At 53.0% G+C, this 16061-nt stretch overlaps 1 protein-coding gene across 1 annotated transcript; it reads right to left on the reverse strand.

The window, feature by feature from the left end:
* Window positions 1-1149: 1149 nt before the first annotated feature.
* Window positions 1150-15721, reverse strand: LOC126653139 (sodium/glucose cotransporter 2-like; the record flags this gene model as incomplete). Its single annotated transcript, XM_050340662.1, has 7 exons — window positions 15605-15721; window positions 11362-11467; window positions 9434-9514; window positions 7036-7235; window positions 5552-5687; window positions 2171-2278; window positions 1150-1300 (listed from the first exon to the last, which is right to left on the reverse strand). Coding segments are annotated over exons 1-7 (878 nt in total), but the record flags the coding sequence as incomplete, so codon positions are not given.
* Window positions 15722-16061: the final 340 nt, after the last annotated feature.

The following is a 16061-nucleotide window of genomic DNA, read 5'->3' on the forward strand; positions in this document are numbered from 1 at the left end:
AAATTAATAGTCCACCAATAACAATTAATGGGTCATTAATGACATTAACAGGTCCCTAATTAAATTAATGGGTCGCTAATTGGGGGGGGTGGGCGTGTCCCACCTGCTGACAATGAGCAGGTCACTAATAACAATTAATGGGTCCTAATAATTAATGGATCACTAATGACAATTAATAGGCCCCCAATAACAATTAATGGGTCATTAATGACATTAATAGGTCTCTAATTAAATTAATGGGTTGCTAATTGGGGGGGTGGGCGTGTCCCACCTGCCACGACGAACAGGTCACTTATAACAATTAATGGGTCACTAATGACAATTAATAATTCTCAATAACAATTAATAGGTCGCTAATTACAATTATTAGGTCATTAATTTCATTATTAGACCCCTAATTAAACTAATTAGGGGTGGATGTGTCCCACCTACTGATGACGAGCAGGTCACTAATAACAATTAATGGGTCCTAATAATTAATGGGTCACTAACAGGAATTAATGAGCCACTATTGACAATTAATGGGCCACTAATTGCAGTTAATGGGTCACTCATGACAATTAACAGACCCGAATAACAATTAATGGGTCACTAATGACAGTTAATAGGCCCCCGATAACAATTAATGGATCATTAATGACATTAACAGGTCCCTAATTAAATTAATGGGTGGCTAATTGGGGGGGTGGGCGTGTCCCACCTGCCGACGACGAGCAGGTCACTAATAACAATTAATGGGTCACTAATTAAATTAATAGTCCCTCAATAACAATTAATGGGTCATTAAAGACATTAATAAGTCCCTAATTAAACTAATGGGTCACTAATTGGGGGGTGGGCGTGTCCCACCTGACGACGATGAGTAGGTCACTAATAACAATTAATGGGTCACTAATGACAATTAATAGGCTCCCAATAACAATTAATGGGTCATTAATGACATTAATAGGTCCCTAATTAAATTAATGGGTCACTAATTAGGGGGGTGGTCGTGTCCCACCTGCCGACGACGAGCAGGTCACTAATAACAATTAATGGGTCACTAATTAAATTAATAGTCCCTCAATAACAATTAATGGATCATTAATGGCATTAATAAGTCCCTAATTAAATTAATGGGTCACTAATTAGGGGGTGGGCGTGTCCCACCTGCCGACGACGAGCAGGTGGCGCGGCCCCGCCCGGGGGCGGAGCCTCTGGTAGACGTCGAAGGTGAAGAGGGCGGCGGAGCTGGCGAAGATCGAGGCCAGCGACGACATCAGCGCCGCCAGAACCACCGCCAGCATCAACCCCCGCAGCCCTGGGGGGGAGAAACACCAAAAAATGGGGTTAAAAAGGGAAAAAATGGGGTTTGGGGAGGAAAAATGGGGGGAACTGATGAAAAAATGGGAGTAATTGATTAAAAAAAGGGGGGTAATTGGTAAAAAATGGGGTTATCGGGCAAAAAAATTGTGTTATTGGGCAGAGAAATTGGCATTGTTAGGACAAAAATGGGATTTGTAGGCACAAAATGGGATTAATTGACCAAAAAAAAAAATGGGGTTAAAAGGAGGAAAAATGGGGTTAATTGACAAAAAAAAAATTGGGTTACTGGGAGGAAAAATGGGGTTATTGGGCAAAAAAATGGGGTTATTGGGCAAAAAATGGGGTTAATGGGCAAAAAATGGGGTTAATGGGCAACAAAATGGGGTTAATGGGCAAAAAAATGGTCTTAATATAAGGGGAAATGGGTTTAATTGAGACAAAAATAGGGTTACTGGGAGGAAAAATGGGATTATTGGGCAAAAAAAATGGGGTTATTGGGAGGAAAAATGGGCTTATTGAGAGGAAAAATGGGATCATTGAACAGCAAATAAGATTAATTGACATAAAATGGGATTAATTGATACAAAAATGGGGTTAATAGGACAAGAAAGTGGATTAATAGACCCAAAAATGGGATTATTAGGAGGAAAAATGGGATTATAGGGAGGAAAAATGGAGTTATTAGGAGAAAAAATGGGGTTAATTGATGCAAAAAAATGGGATAACGCCTAATAACCATTAATAACGCCCTAATAACCGCCAGTAATAATTAATAATGCCCAAATAACCGCTAATAATAATTAATAACACCTTAATAGCTACTAATAATGATTAATAACCCCCTAATTAGAGCTGGAAGACGTACCGGCGGGCAGCAGGGTGAGCACCAGGCGCGGGTAGGCCACGTTGGAGCAGCCGACGGGGGAGCCGCAGGCCCGGGCGCAGTTCTGGGGGTCGGCACAGCCCACGACATCTGGGGGGAGGGGCCAAAATGAGGGGGGGTGGAGTCAGACACGGGTTTTGGGGAGTGAAGGGGGAGGGAGGGGTTGTTTTTCAAGATGGTCGCCAAATTTGGGTGGGGGGTGATTCAAGATGGCCTCTGGGTCGAGTGTTAAAGGTGGTGGTGATTCAAGATGGCCACCCTACAGAGGGTTCAAAGGGACAATCCAAGATGGCCTCCCAATGGAATATCCAAGATGGTCTCCCAGTGGAGGATTCAAGATGGCTGCCCAATATGGCCACTATAGTAAATATTCAAGATGGACGACCAATAGGATATCTAAGATGGCCTCCCAGTGGGGGATTCAAGATGGCTGCCCAATATGGCTGCCATAGTGAGTGTTCAAGATGGTCACCCAATGGAAGATCCAAGATGGCCTCTCAGTGGAATATTCAAGATGGTCTCCAAGTGGAGGATCCAAAATGGTCACCATAGTGAATATTTAAGATGGTCACCCAATAGAATATTCAAGATGGCCTCCCAGTGGGGGATTCAAGATGGCTGCCCAATATGGCCACCATAGTGAAAATTCAAGATCATTACCCAAGATGGCCACTATAGTGAAAATTCAAGATGGCTGCCCAATATGGCCACTATAGTGAAAGATCAAGATGGCCACCCAATACGGCTGAAATAATGAATATTCAAGATGGTCTCCCAGTAGAAGATTCTAGATGGCTGCCCAATATGGTCACCATAGTGAAAATTTAAGATGGCTGCCCAATATGGTCGATATAATGAAAATTCAAGATGGCTGCCCAATATGGCCACTATAATGAAAATTCAAGATGGCTGCCCAATATGGCCACCATAGTGAAAATTCAAGATGGTTGCCCAATATGGCCACCATAGTGAAAATTCAAGATGGCCACCCAATATGGTTGAAATAATGAATATTCAAGATGGCCTCCCAGTGGGGGATTCAAAATGGCTGCCCAATATGGCCAACATAGTCAATATCCAAAATGGCCACCCAATATGGCTGCCCCAGAAAGTATCCAAGATGGCTGCCCAATATGGCTGAACTAATGAATATCCAAGATGGCCTCCCAGTAGGGGTTTCAAGATGGCTGCCCAATATGGCCGATGTAGTGAATATTCAAGATGACCACCCAATATGGCTGCCCCAGAAAGCATCCAAGATGGCTGCCCAATATGGTTGAACTAATGAATATCCAAGATGGTCTCCCAGTAGGGGTTTCAAGATGGCTGCCCAATAGGGCTGCCCCAGAAAGTATCCAAGATGCCTGCCAAATATGGCTTCCCAATAGAGTATCCAAGATGGCCTCCCAGTGGAATATCCAAGATGGCTGCCCAAGATGGCCACCATAGTCAATATTCAAGATGGCCTCCCAGTGGAATATCCAAGATGGCTGCCCAATATGGTCACCATAGTCAATATCAAACATGGCCTTCCAATATGGCCACCCACCAAAAATATCCAAGATGGCCGCCCACCAAAAATATCCAAGATGGTCGCCCAATATGGCTGCCATTTAACCTATCTAAGATGGCCGCCCAAGATGATTATTCTAAAGGAGGGGCCATCTCGGGACGCCATATTTGGCCGCCATCTTGACTCCCTAAAATGGTGGACATTGACCAAGATGGCCGCCCACGTGAGAATTCAAGATGGCCGCCCATTATCTTAAATAATAACTTATGCGGCCATCTTGGATAGTAATTATGGTGGCCATATTGGGCGGCCATCTTGGATAGTCAGGTGGGCGACCATCTTGGGACGCCATATTTGGCCGTCATCTTGACTCCCGAAAATGGCGACCATTGGCCAAGATGGCCACCCAAGTGAGAATTAACTTGGGCGGCCATCTTGGATAGTCACCAGGGTGGCCATCTTGGATATTAACCAGGGTAGCCATTTTTGGTGGCCATCTTGGATAGTACCTAGGGTAGCCATCTTGAGTAGTAACCAGGGTGGCCATATTGGGCGGCCATCTTGGATAGTATCTAGGGCAACCATATTGGGAGGCCATCTTGGGTAGTAACCATGGCAGCCATCTTGGGAGGTCATCTTGGATAGTAACCAGGGCAGCCATATTGGTCGGCCTTCTTGGATAGTAACCAGGGCAACCATATTGGGAGGTCATCTTCGATACTCACCAGGGTGGTCATATTGGGAGGCCATCTTGGATAGTAACTAGGGTGGCCATATTGGGAGGTCATCTTGGATAGTCACCAGGGCAGCCATATTGGATAGTAAATAGGGCAGCCATATTGGGCAACCATATTGGGTAGTCACCAGGGAAGTCAATTTGGGTGGCCATCTTGGATATTCACCAGGGCAGCCATATATGGAGGTCATCTTGGATACTCACCAGGGCAGCCATATTGGGAGGTCATCTTGGATAGTAACCAGGGTAGCCATATTGGGAGGCCATCTTGAATAGTCACATGGCCTTATTGCGCAGGTGGCCATATTGACGGTGATATTACTCACTTCATTCAACAACCATCTTGGAAGCCATCTTGAATGGTAACGTGGCCATATTGCAGGGCCACATAGGGTGGCCATATTGACTAGGAGGCCATATTGGAACCCATATTACTCATACCATTCGACAGCCATCTTGGTGGCCATCTTGAATAGCCACGTGGCCATATTGCCCTGGGGGTCATACTGCTTATGCCATTTGATGGTCATCTTGGCGGCCATCTTGGTGGCCATCTTGAATGGTCACGTGGCCATATTGCCCTGGGGGCCCTACTGCTTATGCCATTTGATGGTCATCTTGGCGGCCATCTTGGTGGCCATCTTGAATGGTCACGTGGCCATATTGCCCTGGGGGCCCTACTGCTTATGCCATTTGATGGTCATCTTGGCGGCCATCTTGAATGGTCACGTGGCCATATTGCCCTGGGGGCCCTACTGCTTATGCCATTTGATGGTCATCTTGGCGGCCATCTTGGTGGCCATCTTGAATAGTCATATGGCCATATTGACCAGGCGGCCATCTTGGCAGCCATATTGCTCACACCATCCGACGGCCATCTTGGCAGCCATCTTGGCAGCCATATCGCTCACACCATCCGACGGCCATCTTGGCAGCCATCTTGGCAGCCATCTTGGCAGCCATATCGCTCACACCATCCGACGGCCATCTTGGCAGCCATCTTGGCAGCCATCTTGGCAGCCATCTACAGTTGGACACCCATCTTGAGGAGGCTCATTTTGACCTCAAGTTTGGGGACCACGAGGCCCGGGGGGGGGATGGGGGAGGGGCTGACCCGGGAAGAGGACGCGGGCGGCCATTCCGGGCAGGACCATGAGGAACATGGGCAGCACTTTGAGGTACCCGCAGACGACGCAGCCGGCCCGGACGTGGGTGAGGGAGCGGCCGGCGAGGCAGCGCTGCACGATCACCTGCGGGGGGGGTGAGGGAGGGGCTCCCAGTGCTCCCAGTGCCTCCCAGTGCCTCCCAGTTACGTCCCAGTGCCATCTTACTTATGTCCCAGTGCTCCCAGTGCCTCCCAGTTACGTCCCAGTGCCATCTTACTTATGTCCCAGTGCTCCCAGTGCCTCCCAGTTACGTCCCAGTGCCATCTTACTTACGTCCCAGTGCTCCCAGTGCCTCCCAGTTACGTCCCAGTGCCATCTTACTTACGTCCCAGTGCTCCCAGTGCCTCCCAGTGCCATCTTACTTACGTCTCAGTGCTCCCAGTGCCTCCCAGTTACGTCCCAGTGCCATCTTACTTACGTCCCAGTGCTCCCAGTGCCTCCCAGTTACGTCCCAGTGCCATCTTACTTACGTCTCAGTGCTCCCAGTGCCTCCCAGCGCCATCCCAGTGCTATCCCGGTGCCTCCAGTTACAGCCCAGTGCCTCCCAGTGCCCCCCAAAATCCCATCCCAGTGCCTCCCACTCCCCTTCCAGTCCCTCCCAGTCCCTCCCACTTCCCTTCCAGTCCCCTCCCAGTGCCTCCCAGTTACGCCCCAGTGCCATCTTACTTACGTCCCAGTGCTCCCAGTGCTCCCAGTGCCATTCCAGTGCTATCCCGGTGCCTCCAGTTACAGCCCAGTCCCTCCCAGTGCCCCCCAAAATCCCATCCCAGTGCCTCCCACTCCCCTTCCAGTCCCTCCCAGTCCCTCTCACTTTCCTCCCAGTCCCTCCCAGTGTCCCCTTATCTCATCCCATTCCCTCCCAGTTCCCTCCCACTCCCCTCCCAGTGCCTCCCAGTGCCTCCCAATGCCTCCCACTCCCCTCCCAGTCCCTCCCAGTCCCTCCCAGTGTCCCCTTATCTCATCCCAGTCCCTCCTAGTTCCCTCCCACTCCCCTCCCAGTGCCTCCCAATGCCTCCCAGTGCCTCCCACTCCCCTCCCAGTCCCTCCCAGTGTCCCCTTATCTCATCCCAGTCCCTCCCAGTTCCCTCCCACTCCCCTCCCAGTGCCTCCCAGTCCCTCCCACTTCCCTTCCAGTCCCCTCCCAGGGCCTCCCAGTTCCTCCCAATCTCCTCCCAGTCCCTCCCAGTCCCTCCCAGTGCCTCCCAGTGCCCCCAGTGCCTCCCACTCCCCTCCCAGTCCCTCCCAGTGTCCCCTTATCTCATCCCATTCCCTCCCAGTTCCCTCCCACTCCCCTCCCAGTCCCTCCTAGTCCCTCCCAGTGTCCCCTTATCTCATCCCAGTCCCTCCCAGTCCCCTCCCAGTGCCTCCCAGTGCCCCCAATCCCTTCCCACTCCCTCCCAGCCCCTCCCAGTCCCCCCCTTTCACCCCTCACCTGGTCGGTGCACCAGTACCAGGCGGAGATGATGCCCAGTCCCAGTATGAGGCCGGGCCAGGGCAGGTCCCCCGTGCTGGGGTGGCGGAGGAGGTGGAAGGCGTCGGGGCGGGGCCTCCCGCAGGGCCCCGTCGCGTTGGGGGGCAGGGCCAGGGGGTAGCGCTCCAGCAGCCCCTCGTAGCCCCCCACGGCGGTCAGCGCTGGCCCCGGGGTGGGGGGAAAACCAGTACGGACCAGTAAGGACCAGTATAGATCGATGTGGAGCGGTACGGACCAGTATGGACTGGTACGGACCAGTATATTGATCAATAAGGGTCAGTATGGACCAGTATAGATCCATGGTGGTCGGTAAGGACCAGTAAGGACCAGTATGGACCAGTAAGGACCACTACAGACCAGTATGAACAAGTACAGATCAATAATGACCAGTATGGATCAGTAAGGACCAGTATAGATCCATGTGGAGCAGTACGGACCAGTATGGACTGGTGCGGACCAGTATATTGATCAATAAGGATCAGTATGGACCGGTATGGACCAGTATAGATCCATGGTGGTCAGTAAGGACCAGTAAGGACCAGTATGGACCAGTAAGGACCAGTATAGATCGATGTGGAGCAGTAAGGACCAGTATGGACTGGTGCGGACCAGTATATTGATCAATAAGGGTCAGTATGGACCAGTATAGATCCATGGTGGTCAGTAAGGACCAGTAAGGACCAGTATGGACCAGTAAGGACCAGTATAGATTGATGTGGAGCAGTACGGACCAGTATGGACTGGTACGGACCAGTATATTGATCAATAAGGATCTGTATGGACCAGTATAGATCCATGGTGGTCAGTAAGGACCAGTAAGGACCAGTATGGACCAGTAAGGACCAGTATGGACCAGTAAGGACCAGCACGAATGAGTGCTGATCAATGCGGGTCAGTACGGACCAGTACAGATCAATATGGATCAGTATAGACCAGTATGGACCAGTATAGATCCATGGTGGTCAGTAAGGACCAGTAAGGACCAGTGTGGACCAGTATAGATCAATGTGGATCAGTATGGACCAGTATAGATCCATGGTGGTCAGTAAGGACCAGTATGGACCTGTAAGGACCACTACAGACCAGTATGAACAAGTACAGATCAATAATGACCAGTATGGATCAGTAAGGACCAGTATAGATCGATGTGGAGCAGTACGGACCAGTATGGACTGGTACGGACCAGTATATTGATCAATAAGGATCAGTATGGACCAGTATAGATCCATGGTGGTCAACAAGGACCAGTAAGGACCAGTATGGACCAGTAAGGACCAGTACGGACCTGTAAGGACCACTACAGACCAGTATGAACAAGTACAGATCAATAAGGACCAGTATGGATGAGTAAGGACCAGTATAGATCAATAAGGACCAGTAAGGGCCAGTATAGATTAATATGGATTAGTACAGACCAGTAAGGACCAGTATGAACCAGTATGAATGGGTACGGATCAATATGGATCAGTACGGACCAGTATGGACCAGTATAGATCAATAAGGACCAGTATGGACCGGTATGGATCAATAAGTATCAGTATGGACCAGTTTGGAGTGGTATAGATCAATATGGATCAGTGTGGACCAGTAAGGACCAGTATGGACCAGTATGAATGAGTGCTGCTCAATGTGGGTCAGTACGGACCAGTATGGACCAGTATAGATCAATAAGGACCAGTATGGACCGGTATGGATCAATAAGTATCAGTATGGACCGGTATGGATCAATAAGTATCAGTATGGACCAGTTTGGACTGGTATAGATCAATATGGATCAGTGTGGACCACTAAGGACCAGTATGGACCAGTATGAATGAGTGCTGCTCAATGTGGGTCAGTACGGACCAGTATGGACCAGTATAGATCAATGTGGATCAGAATAGACTGGTACGGACCAGTAAGGACCAGTAAAGATCAGTGTGGGTCAGTATAGACCAGTAAAAACCAGTAAAGAGCAGTATGGACCAATCTGCCTCCCAGTCCCTCCCAATCCCCTCCCAGTCCCTCCCAGTCCCTCCCAGTCCCTCCCAGTCTCCTCCAATCCTCTTCCAGTCCCTCTCAGTCCCCTCCCAGTCTCTCCCAGTCTCTCCCAGTCTCCTCCAATCCCCTTCCAGTCCCTCCCACTCCCCTCCCAGTCCCCTCCCACTCCCCTCCCAGTGCCTCCCAGTCCCTCCCAATCTCTCCCAGTCCCTCCCAGTGCCCCCCAATCCCCTCCCAGTCCCTCTCAGTCCCCTCCCACTCCCCTCCCACTCCCCTCCCAGTCCCTCTCAATCTCTCCCAGTCCCTCCCAGTCCCTCCCAGTCCCTCCCACTCCCCTCCCACTCCCCTCCCAGTGCCTCCCAGTGCTCCCAGTCCCCACCGTATCCGGCCAGCACGGAGGCCCCCAGGACGATGATGAGGGTCTGCAGGAGGTCCGCGAACATCAGCGCCGCCAGGCCCCCTGCAGGCCACGCCCCCTCGGTCAGGACACGCCCCTTTACCTCCAGACCACGCCCCTTTGTCACCAGGCCACGCCCCCTCTTCCCCCCACCCACTCCTTCTTAGAACCCTCCCACTTTAACCCCGCCCTCTTTGACCACGCCCCTTTGACTACACCCTACTCTGGACCACACCCCATTCTAGACCACGCCCCTTCTTTTTGGCCACGCCCCCCATGACCACACCCATATCTACAACCACCCCTTAAACCCCTCCCATTAAAACCCCACCCTCTTTGACCACGCCCCTTTAACCACACCCCCTCTGACCACGCCCCATCCTAGACCACACCCCATCCTAGACCACGCCCCATCCTAGACCACACCCTGTTCTAGACCACGCCCCTTTTTGGCCACGCCCCCTCTTAACCACACCCATTTCCACCACCACCCCTTAGACCCCTCCCATTAAAACCCCGCCCTCTTTGACCCCGCCCCTTTAACCACACCCCCTTTGACCACACCCCATCCTAGACCACACCCTGTTCTAGACCACGCCCCTTATTTTTGGCCACGCCCCCTCTTAACCACACCCATTTCCACCACCACCCCTTAGACCCCTCCCATTAAAACCCCTCCCTCTTTGACCACGCCCCTTTAAGCACACCTTCTTTGACCACACCCCATCCAAGACCACACCCCATTTATGGACACGCCCTTTCTCTGGCCACACCCCCTTCTTAACCACACCCCTTTCCACCACCCCTTAGACCCCTCCCATTAAAACCCCGCCCTCTTTGACCATGCCCCTTTAACCACACCCTCTTTGACCACGCCCCATCCTAAGCCACACCCTGTTCTAGACCATGCCCCTTTTTGGCCACGCCCCCTCTTAACCACACCCCTTTCCACCACCACCCCTTAGACCCCTCCCATTAAAACCCCACCCTGTTTGACCACGCCCCTTTAACCACAACCCTTTGACCACACCCCATCCTAGACCACACCCCATCCTAGACCACGCCCCTTCTTTTTGGTCACGCCCCCTCTTAACCTCACCCATTTCCACCACCACCCCTTAGACCCCTCCCATTAAAACCCCGCCCTCTTTGACCACACCCCTTTAACCACACCCCCTTTGACCACGCCCCATCCTAGACCACACCCCGTTCTAGACCACGCCCCTTCTTTTTGGCCACGCCCCACCTCTAAACCACACCCATTTCCACCACCACCCCTTAGACCCCTCCCATTAAAACCCCTCCCTCTTTGACCATACCCCTTTATCCACACCCCCTTTGACCACACCCCATTCCAGACCACATCCCATCCTAGACCACCCCCCATCCTAGACCACACCCCGTTCTAGACCACGCCCCTTCTTTTTGGCCACACCCCCTCTTAACCACACCCCTTTCCACCACCACTCCTTAATCCCTCCCATTAAAACCCTGCCCTCTTTGACCACACCCCATCCTAGACCACACCCCTTCCCTTTGGCAACGCCCCCTCTTAACCACACCCTCTTTGACCACACCCCATCCTAGACCACGCCCCATGTGTGGCCACGCCCCTTCCCTTTTGGACACGCCCTTTCCAAGCCACGCCCATTTCCCCCAACCACCACTTCCCCTTAGACCCCTCCCATTATAACCCCACCCACTTTGACCACGCCCCTTTACCCCACCCTCCTCCACGCGGCCACGCCCTCTTTTAAAGCCACGCCCCCTTTTAAAACCACACCCCCTCCCTCCTTCCCCCTTCCTTTCCTTGCCACCCCTTCCGACCCCTCCCCTCGTGGCCACGCCCATCCCGTGACCACACTCCCCTTTCCCCAGGCCCCTCCCCCCTCCCCGTCGGCCACGCCCACCGGTGACGGTGTAGACGGCGGTGACGCCCAGCAGGGCCCCCACGGAGGCGTAGAGGTCCCAGCCCAGCGCCTCGCGGATGAACAGCGCCCCAGAGTACATGTCCACCTGAAAATGGGGGTGGGGGGACCCCAAAATTACATGGGGGACCCTAAAATTATATAGGGACCCCAAAATTTACATGGGGGAACCCCAAATTCTGCGGGGTCCCAGCCCAGCGCCTCGCGGATGAACAGCGCCCCAGAGTACATGTCCACCTAAAAATGGGGGTGGGGGGACCCCAAAATTTGATACAGACCCCAAAATTTACATGGGAGCACCCCAAATTCTGTGGGGGCACCCCAAAATCTGTGGGGTCCCAGCCCAGCGCCTCGCGGATGAACAGCGCCCCAGAGTACATGTCCACCTAAAAAAGGGACCCCAAAATCACGGGGGGACCCCAAAATTATGATAGGAGACCCCAAAATTCTATGGGGGCACCCCAAATTCTATGGGGGCACCCCAAATTCCGTGGGGTCCCAGCCCAGCGCCTCGCGGATGAACAGCGCCCCCGAGTACATGTCCACCTAAAAAAGGGACCCCAAAATCATGGGGGGAACCCCAAAATTACAGGGGGGACCCTAAAATTATATGGGGGAACCCCAAAATTCTATGGGGGAACCCCAAATTCCGTGGGGTCCCAGCCCAGCGCCTCGCGGATGAACAGCGCCCCCGAGTACATGTCCACCTGGGAAAGGACCCCAAAATTCATGGGGAACCCCAAAATTACATGGGGACCCTAAAATTATATGGGAACCCTAAAATTTACATGGGGACACCCCAAATTCTGTGGGGTCCCAGCCCAGCGCCTCAGCGGATGAACAGCGCCCCAGAGTACATGGCCACCTGAAAATCATGGGGCAGAACCCCAAAATTATAGGGAACCCCAAAATTCTATGGGGAACCCCAAAATTCTGTGGGGACACCCCAAATTCTGTGGGGTCCCAGCCCAGCGCCTCGCGGATGAACAGCGCCCTGAGTACATGTCCACCTGAAATAGCACTGGTCATGGGGGACCCCAAAATCATGGGGGACCCCCAAAATTACATAGGAGACCCCAAAATTCTATGAGGAGACCCTAAAATTCAATGGGGGCACCCCCAAATTCTGTGGGGTCCCAGCCCAGCGCCTGGCGGGTGAACAGCGCCCCGAGTACATGTCCACCTGAAAAAGGGACCCCAAAATCACGGGGGGGACCCCAAAATTACAGAGGGGAACCCCAAAATTCTATGGGAGACACCCCAAAATCTGTGGGGTCCCAGCCCAGCGCCTCGCGGATGAACAGCGCCCCAGAGTACATGTCCACCTGAAAACAGGGACCCCAAAATTACATAGACGGGACCCCAAAATTACAGAGGGAGACCCTAAAATTATGGGGACCCCCAAAATTCTATGGGGAACCCTAAAATTACTCATGGGGACACCCCACACTCTGTGAGGTCCCAGCCCAGCGCTCGTGGATGAACAGCGCCCCAGAGCACATGTCCACCTAAAAATGGGGTGGGGACCCCAAAATTACAGAGGGACCCCAAAATTCCATGGGGGACCCTAAAATTATATAGGGAACCCCAAAATTTACATGGGGGCACCCCAAATTCTGTGGGGTCCCAGCCCAGCGCCTCGCGGGTGAACAGCGCCCCCGAGTACATGTCCACCTAAAACAGCACCCCAAAATTATAGGGGGGACCCCAAAATTCGATACAGACCCCAAAATTACAGAGGAGACCCCAAAATTCTATGGGGACACCCCAAATTCTGTGGGGTCCCAGCCCAGCGCCTCGTGGGTGAACAGCGCCCCAGAGTACATGTCCACCTAAAACAGCACCCCAAAATTATATGGGGGACCCCAAAATTCCACAGGAGACCCCAAAATTACAGAGGAGAACCCCAAAATTCTATGGGGGCACCCCAAATTCTGTGGGGTCCCAGCCCAGCGCCTGGCGGATGAACAGCGCCCCAGAGTACATGTCCACCTGAACAGCACCCCAAAATTATAGGGGGACCCAAATTACATAGGAACCTAAAATTATGTGGGAACCCTAAAATCTGTGGGGCCCCCAGCCTGTGGGTCACAGCAGCCGATGCAAGCCCCGAGAAAGGTCCCTAAAACAGTACCCAAATTATGGGGACCCCAAAATTACAGGGGAGACCCCAAAATTTACAGGGGCACCCCCCAAATTCTGTGGGGTCCCAGCCCAGCGCCTGGCGGGTGAACAGCGCCCCCGAGTACATGTCCACCTGGAAAAGGGACCCCAAAATTCATGCAGGACCCCAAAGTTCAGAGACAGACCTAAAATTACAGAGGAACCCCAAAATTTACATGGGTAACACCCTAAATTCTGTGGGGTCCCAGCCCAGCGCCTCGTGGATGAACAGCGCCCCAGAGTACATGTCCACCTGAAACAGCACCCTAAAATCATGGGGGACCCTAAAATCACAGGGGAGTCCCAAAATTACAGAGGAGAACCCCAAAATCCTATGGGGAACCCCAAATTCTGTGGGATCCCTAGCCCAGTGCTCGTGGATGAACAGCGCCCAGTACATGTCCACCTAAAATAGTCACCCTAAAATTATGGGGGGACCCCAAAATTCCAGATACGGGGAGACCCCAAAATTACAGAGGGAGACCCTAAACTTACATGGGGCACCCCAAATTCTGTGGGGTCCCAGCCCAGCGCCTGGCAGATGAACAGCGCCCCTGAGTACATGTCCACCTAAAAATACCGGAGGTAGGGGGACCCCAAAATTCACAGAGGAGACCCTAAAATTCTATGAGGGACCCCAAAATTACTATGAGGGAGACCCCAAAATTTACAGGGGACCCCCAAATTCTGTGGGGTCCCAGTCCCAGCGCCTGGACTGGGGTCGATACAGCGCCCCCAGAATATCATGTCCACCCGAAATTTGAGTGGGGACCCTAAATTCACGGGGGACCCCTAAAATTTACACATGGGGGACCCCAAAATTTACAGAGGGGGACTCCCAAAATCTATGGGGAACCCCAAAATTTGATGCGGGCCCCAGATTCCACAGGGCCTCACGGATGAACAGCGCCCCAGAGTACATGGCCACCTGGAACAGCGACCCCTAAAATTCAATACGAGACCCCAAAATTACAGAGGGGACCCCAAAATCTATGGGGAACCCCTAAAACTTTACATGGGGGATACCCCAAAATTACAGGGAGGAACCCCCCAAATTTGATACGGACCCCAAAATTCCAGAGGGGACCCCAAAATTCCAGAGGGGGACCCCAAAAAATTTCATGGGGGACCCCCAAATTTACAGGGGGACCCCAAAATTCACAGGGGAGACCCCAAAATTTACATGAGGGGACCCCAAAATTTACATGGAGGGATACCCTAAAATTACAAGGGGAACCCCCAAATTCGATACGGGCCCCGAAAATTCCAGAGGGACCCCACAGGGACCTCAAAATTCCAGGAACCCCAAAATTCCAGAGGGAGACCCCAAAAAATTTCATGGGGGACCCCAAATTCACAGGGGGGGACCCCAAAAGTTCATGGGGGATCCCAAAATTTCAGAGGGGACCCCAAAATTTAAATAGGGACCCCCAGACCCCATGGGGAGCCCTCCCAGTCCCTCCCAGTATGGACCAGTGCCCCCAACCCCCTCCCAGTGCCTCCCAGTGCCCTCCCTCCCAGTCCCTCCCAGTGCCCCCCAATCCCCTCCCAGTCCCCTCCCAGTGCCCCCCAGTGCCTCCCAGTGCCTCCCAGTGCCCCCATCCCTCCCAGTCCCTCCCAGTGCCCCCCCAATCCCTCCCAGTCCCTCCCAGTGCCCCCAATCCCCTCCCAGTCCCTCCCAGTGCCCCCAGTGCCTCCCAGTGCCCCCAATCCTCCCAGTGCCCTCCCAGTGCCCCCAGTCCCTCCCAGTGCCTCCCAGTGCCCCCCAATCCCTCCCAGTCCCTCCCAGTGCCCCCAATCCTCCCAGTGCCTCCCAGTGCCCTCCCAGTCCCTCCCAGTGCCCCCAATCCCCCTCCCAGTGCCTCCCAGTGCCTCCCAGTGCCCCCAGTGCCCCAATCCCCTCCCAGTCCCTCCCAGTGCCCCTCCCAATCCCTCCCAGTGCCCCCAGTCCCTCCCAGTGCCCACCGTGCCTCCCAGTCCCTCCCAGTCCCCTCCCAGTGCCTCCCAGTCCCCTCCCAGTGCCCTCCCAGTGCCCCCCAGTCCCTCCCAGTGCTCCCAGTACCGAGATCTTGGTGGACACGTAGAGGCCCAGCGAGAGCAGGGCCAGGTAGAGCTGGATCCGCCCCCCCCCGAACCTCTTGCCCAGGTACTCGGGCATGGTCGACACCTGGGTAGACCAGTACAGACCAGTATAGACCAGTATGGACCAGTACGGGCCAGTATAAACCACTACGGACCAGTTTGGACCAGTTTGGCCCAGTATAGAGGAGTTCAAACCAGCATGGACCAGTATGGATGAGAATGGACCAGTATGGAGAAGGGAGAAGGATAAACCAGTATGGACCAGTATAGACCAGTACAGACCAGTACAGACCAGTGTAAACCACTGTAAACCAGTATGGACCAGTATGGGTCGCTATGGACCAGTATAGAACAGTTTACACCAGTAAGGACCAGTGTGGATGAGTATGGACCAGTATGGACAAGGGGACCAGTATAAACCAGTATAGACCAGTGTA

Source organism: Myiozetetes cayanensis, unplaced genomic scaffold (assembly GCF_022539395.1).
Source record: "Myiozetetes cayanensis isolate MyiCay16 unplaced genomic scaffold, myiCay2020 scf909, whole genome shotgun sequence".
NCBI lineage: Eukaryota > Metazoa > Chordata > Aves > Passeriformes > Tyrannidae > Myiozetetes > Myiozetetes cayanensis.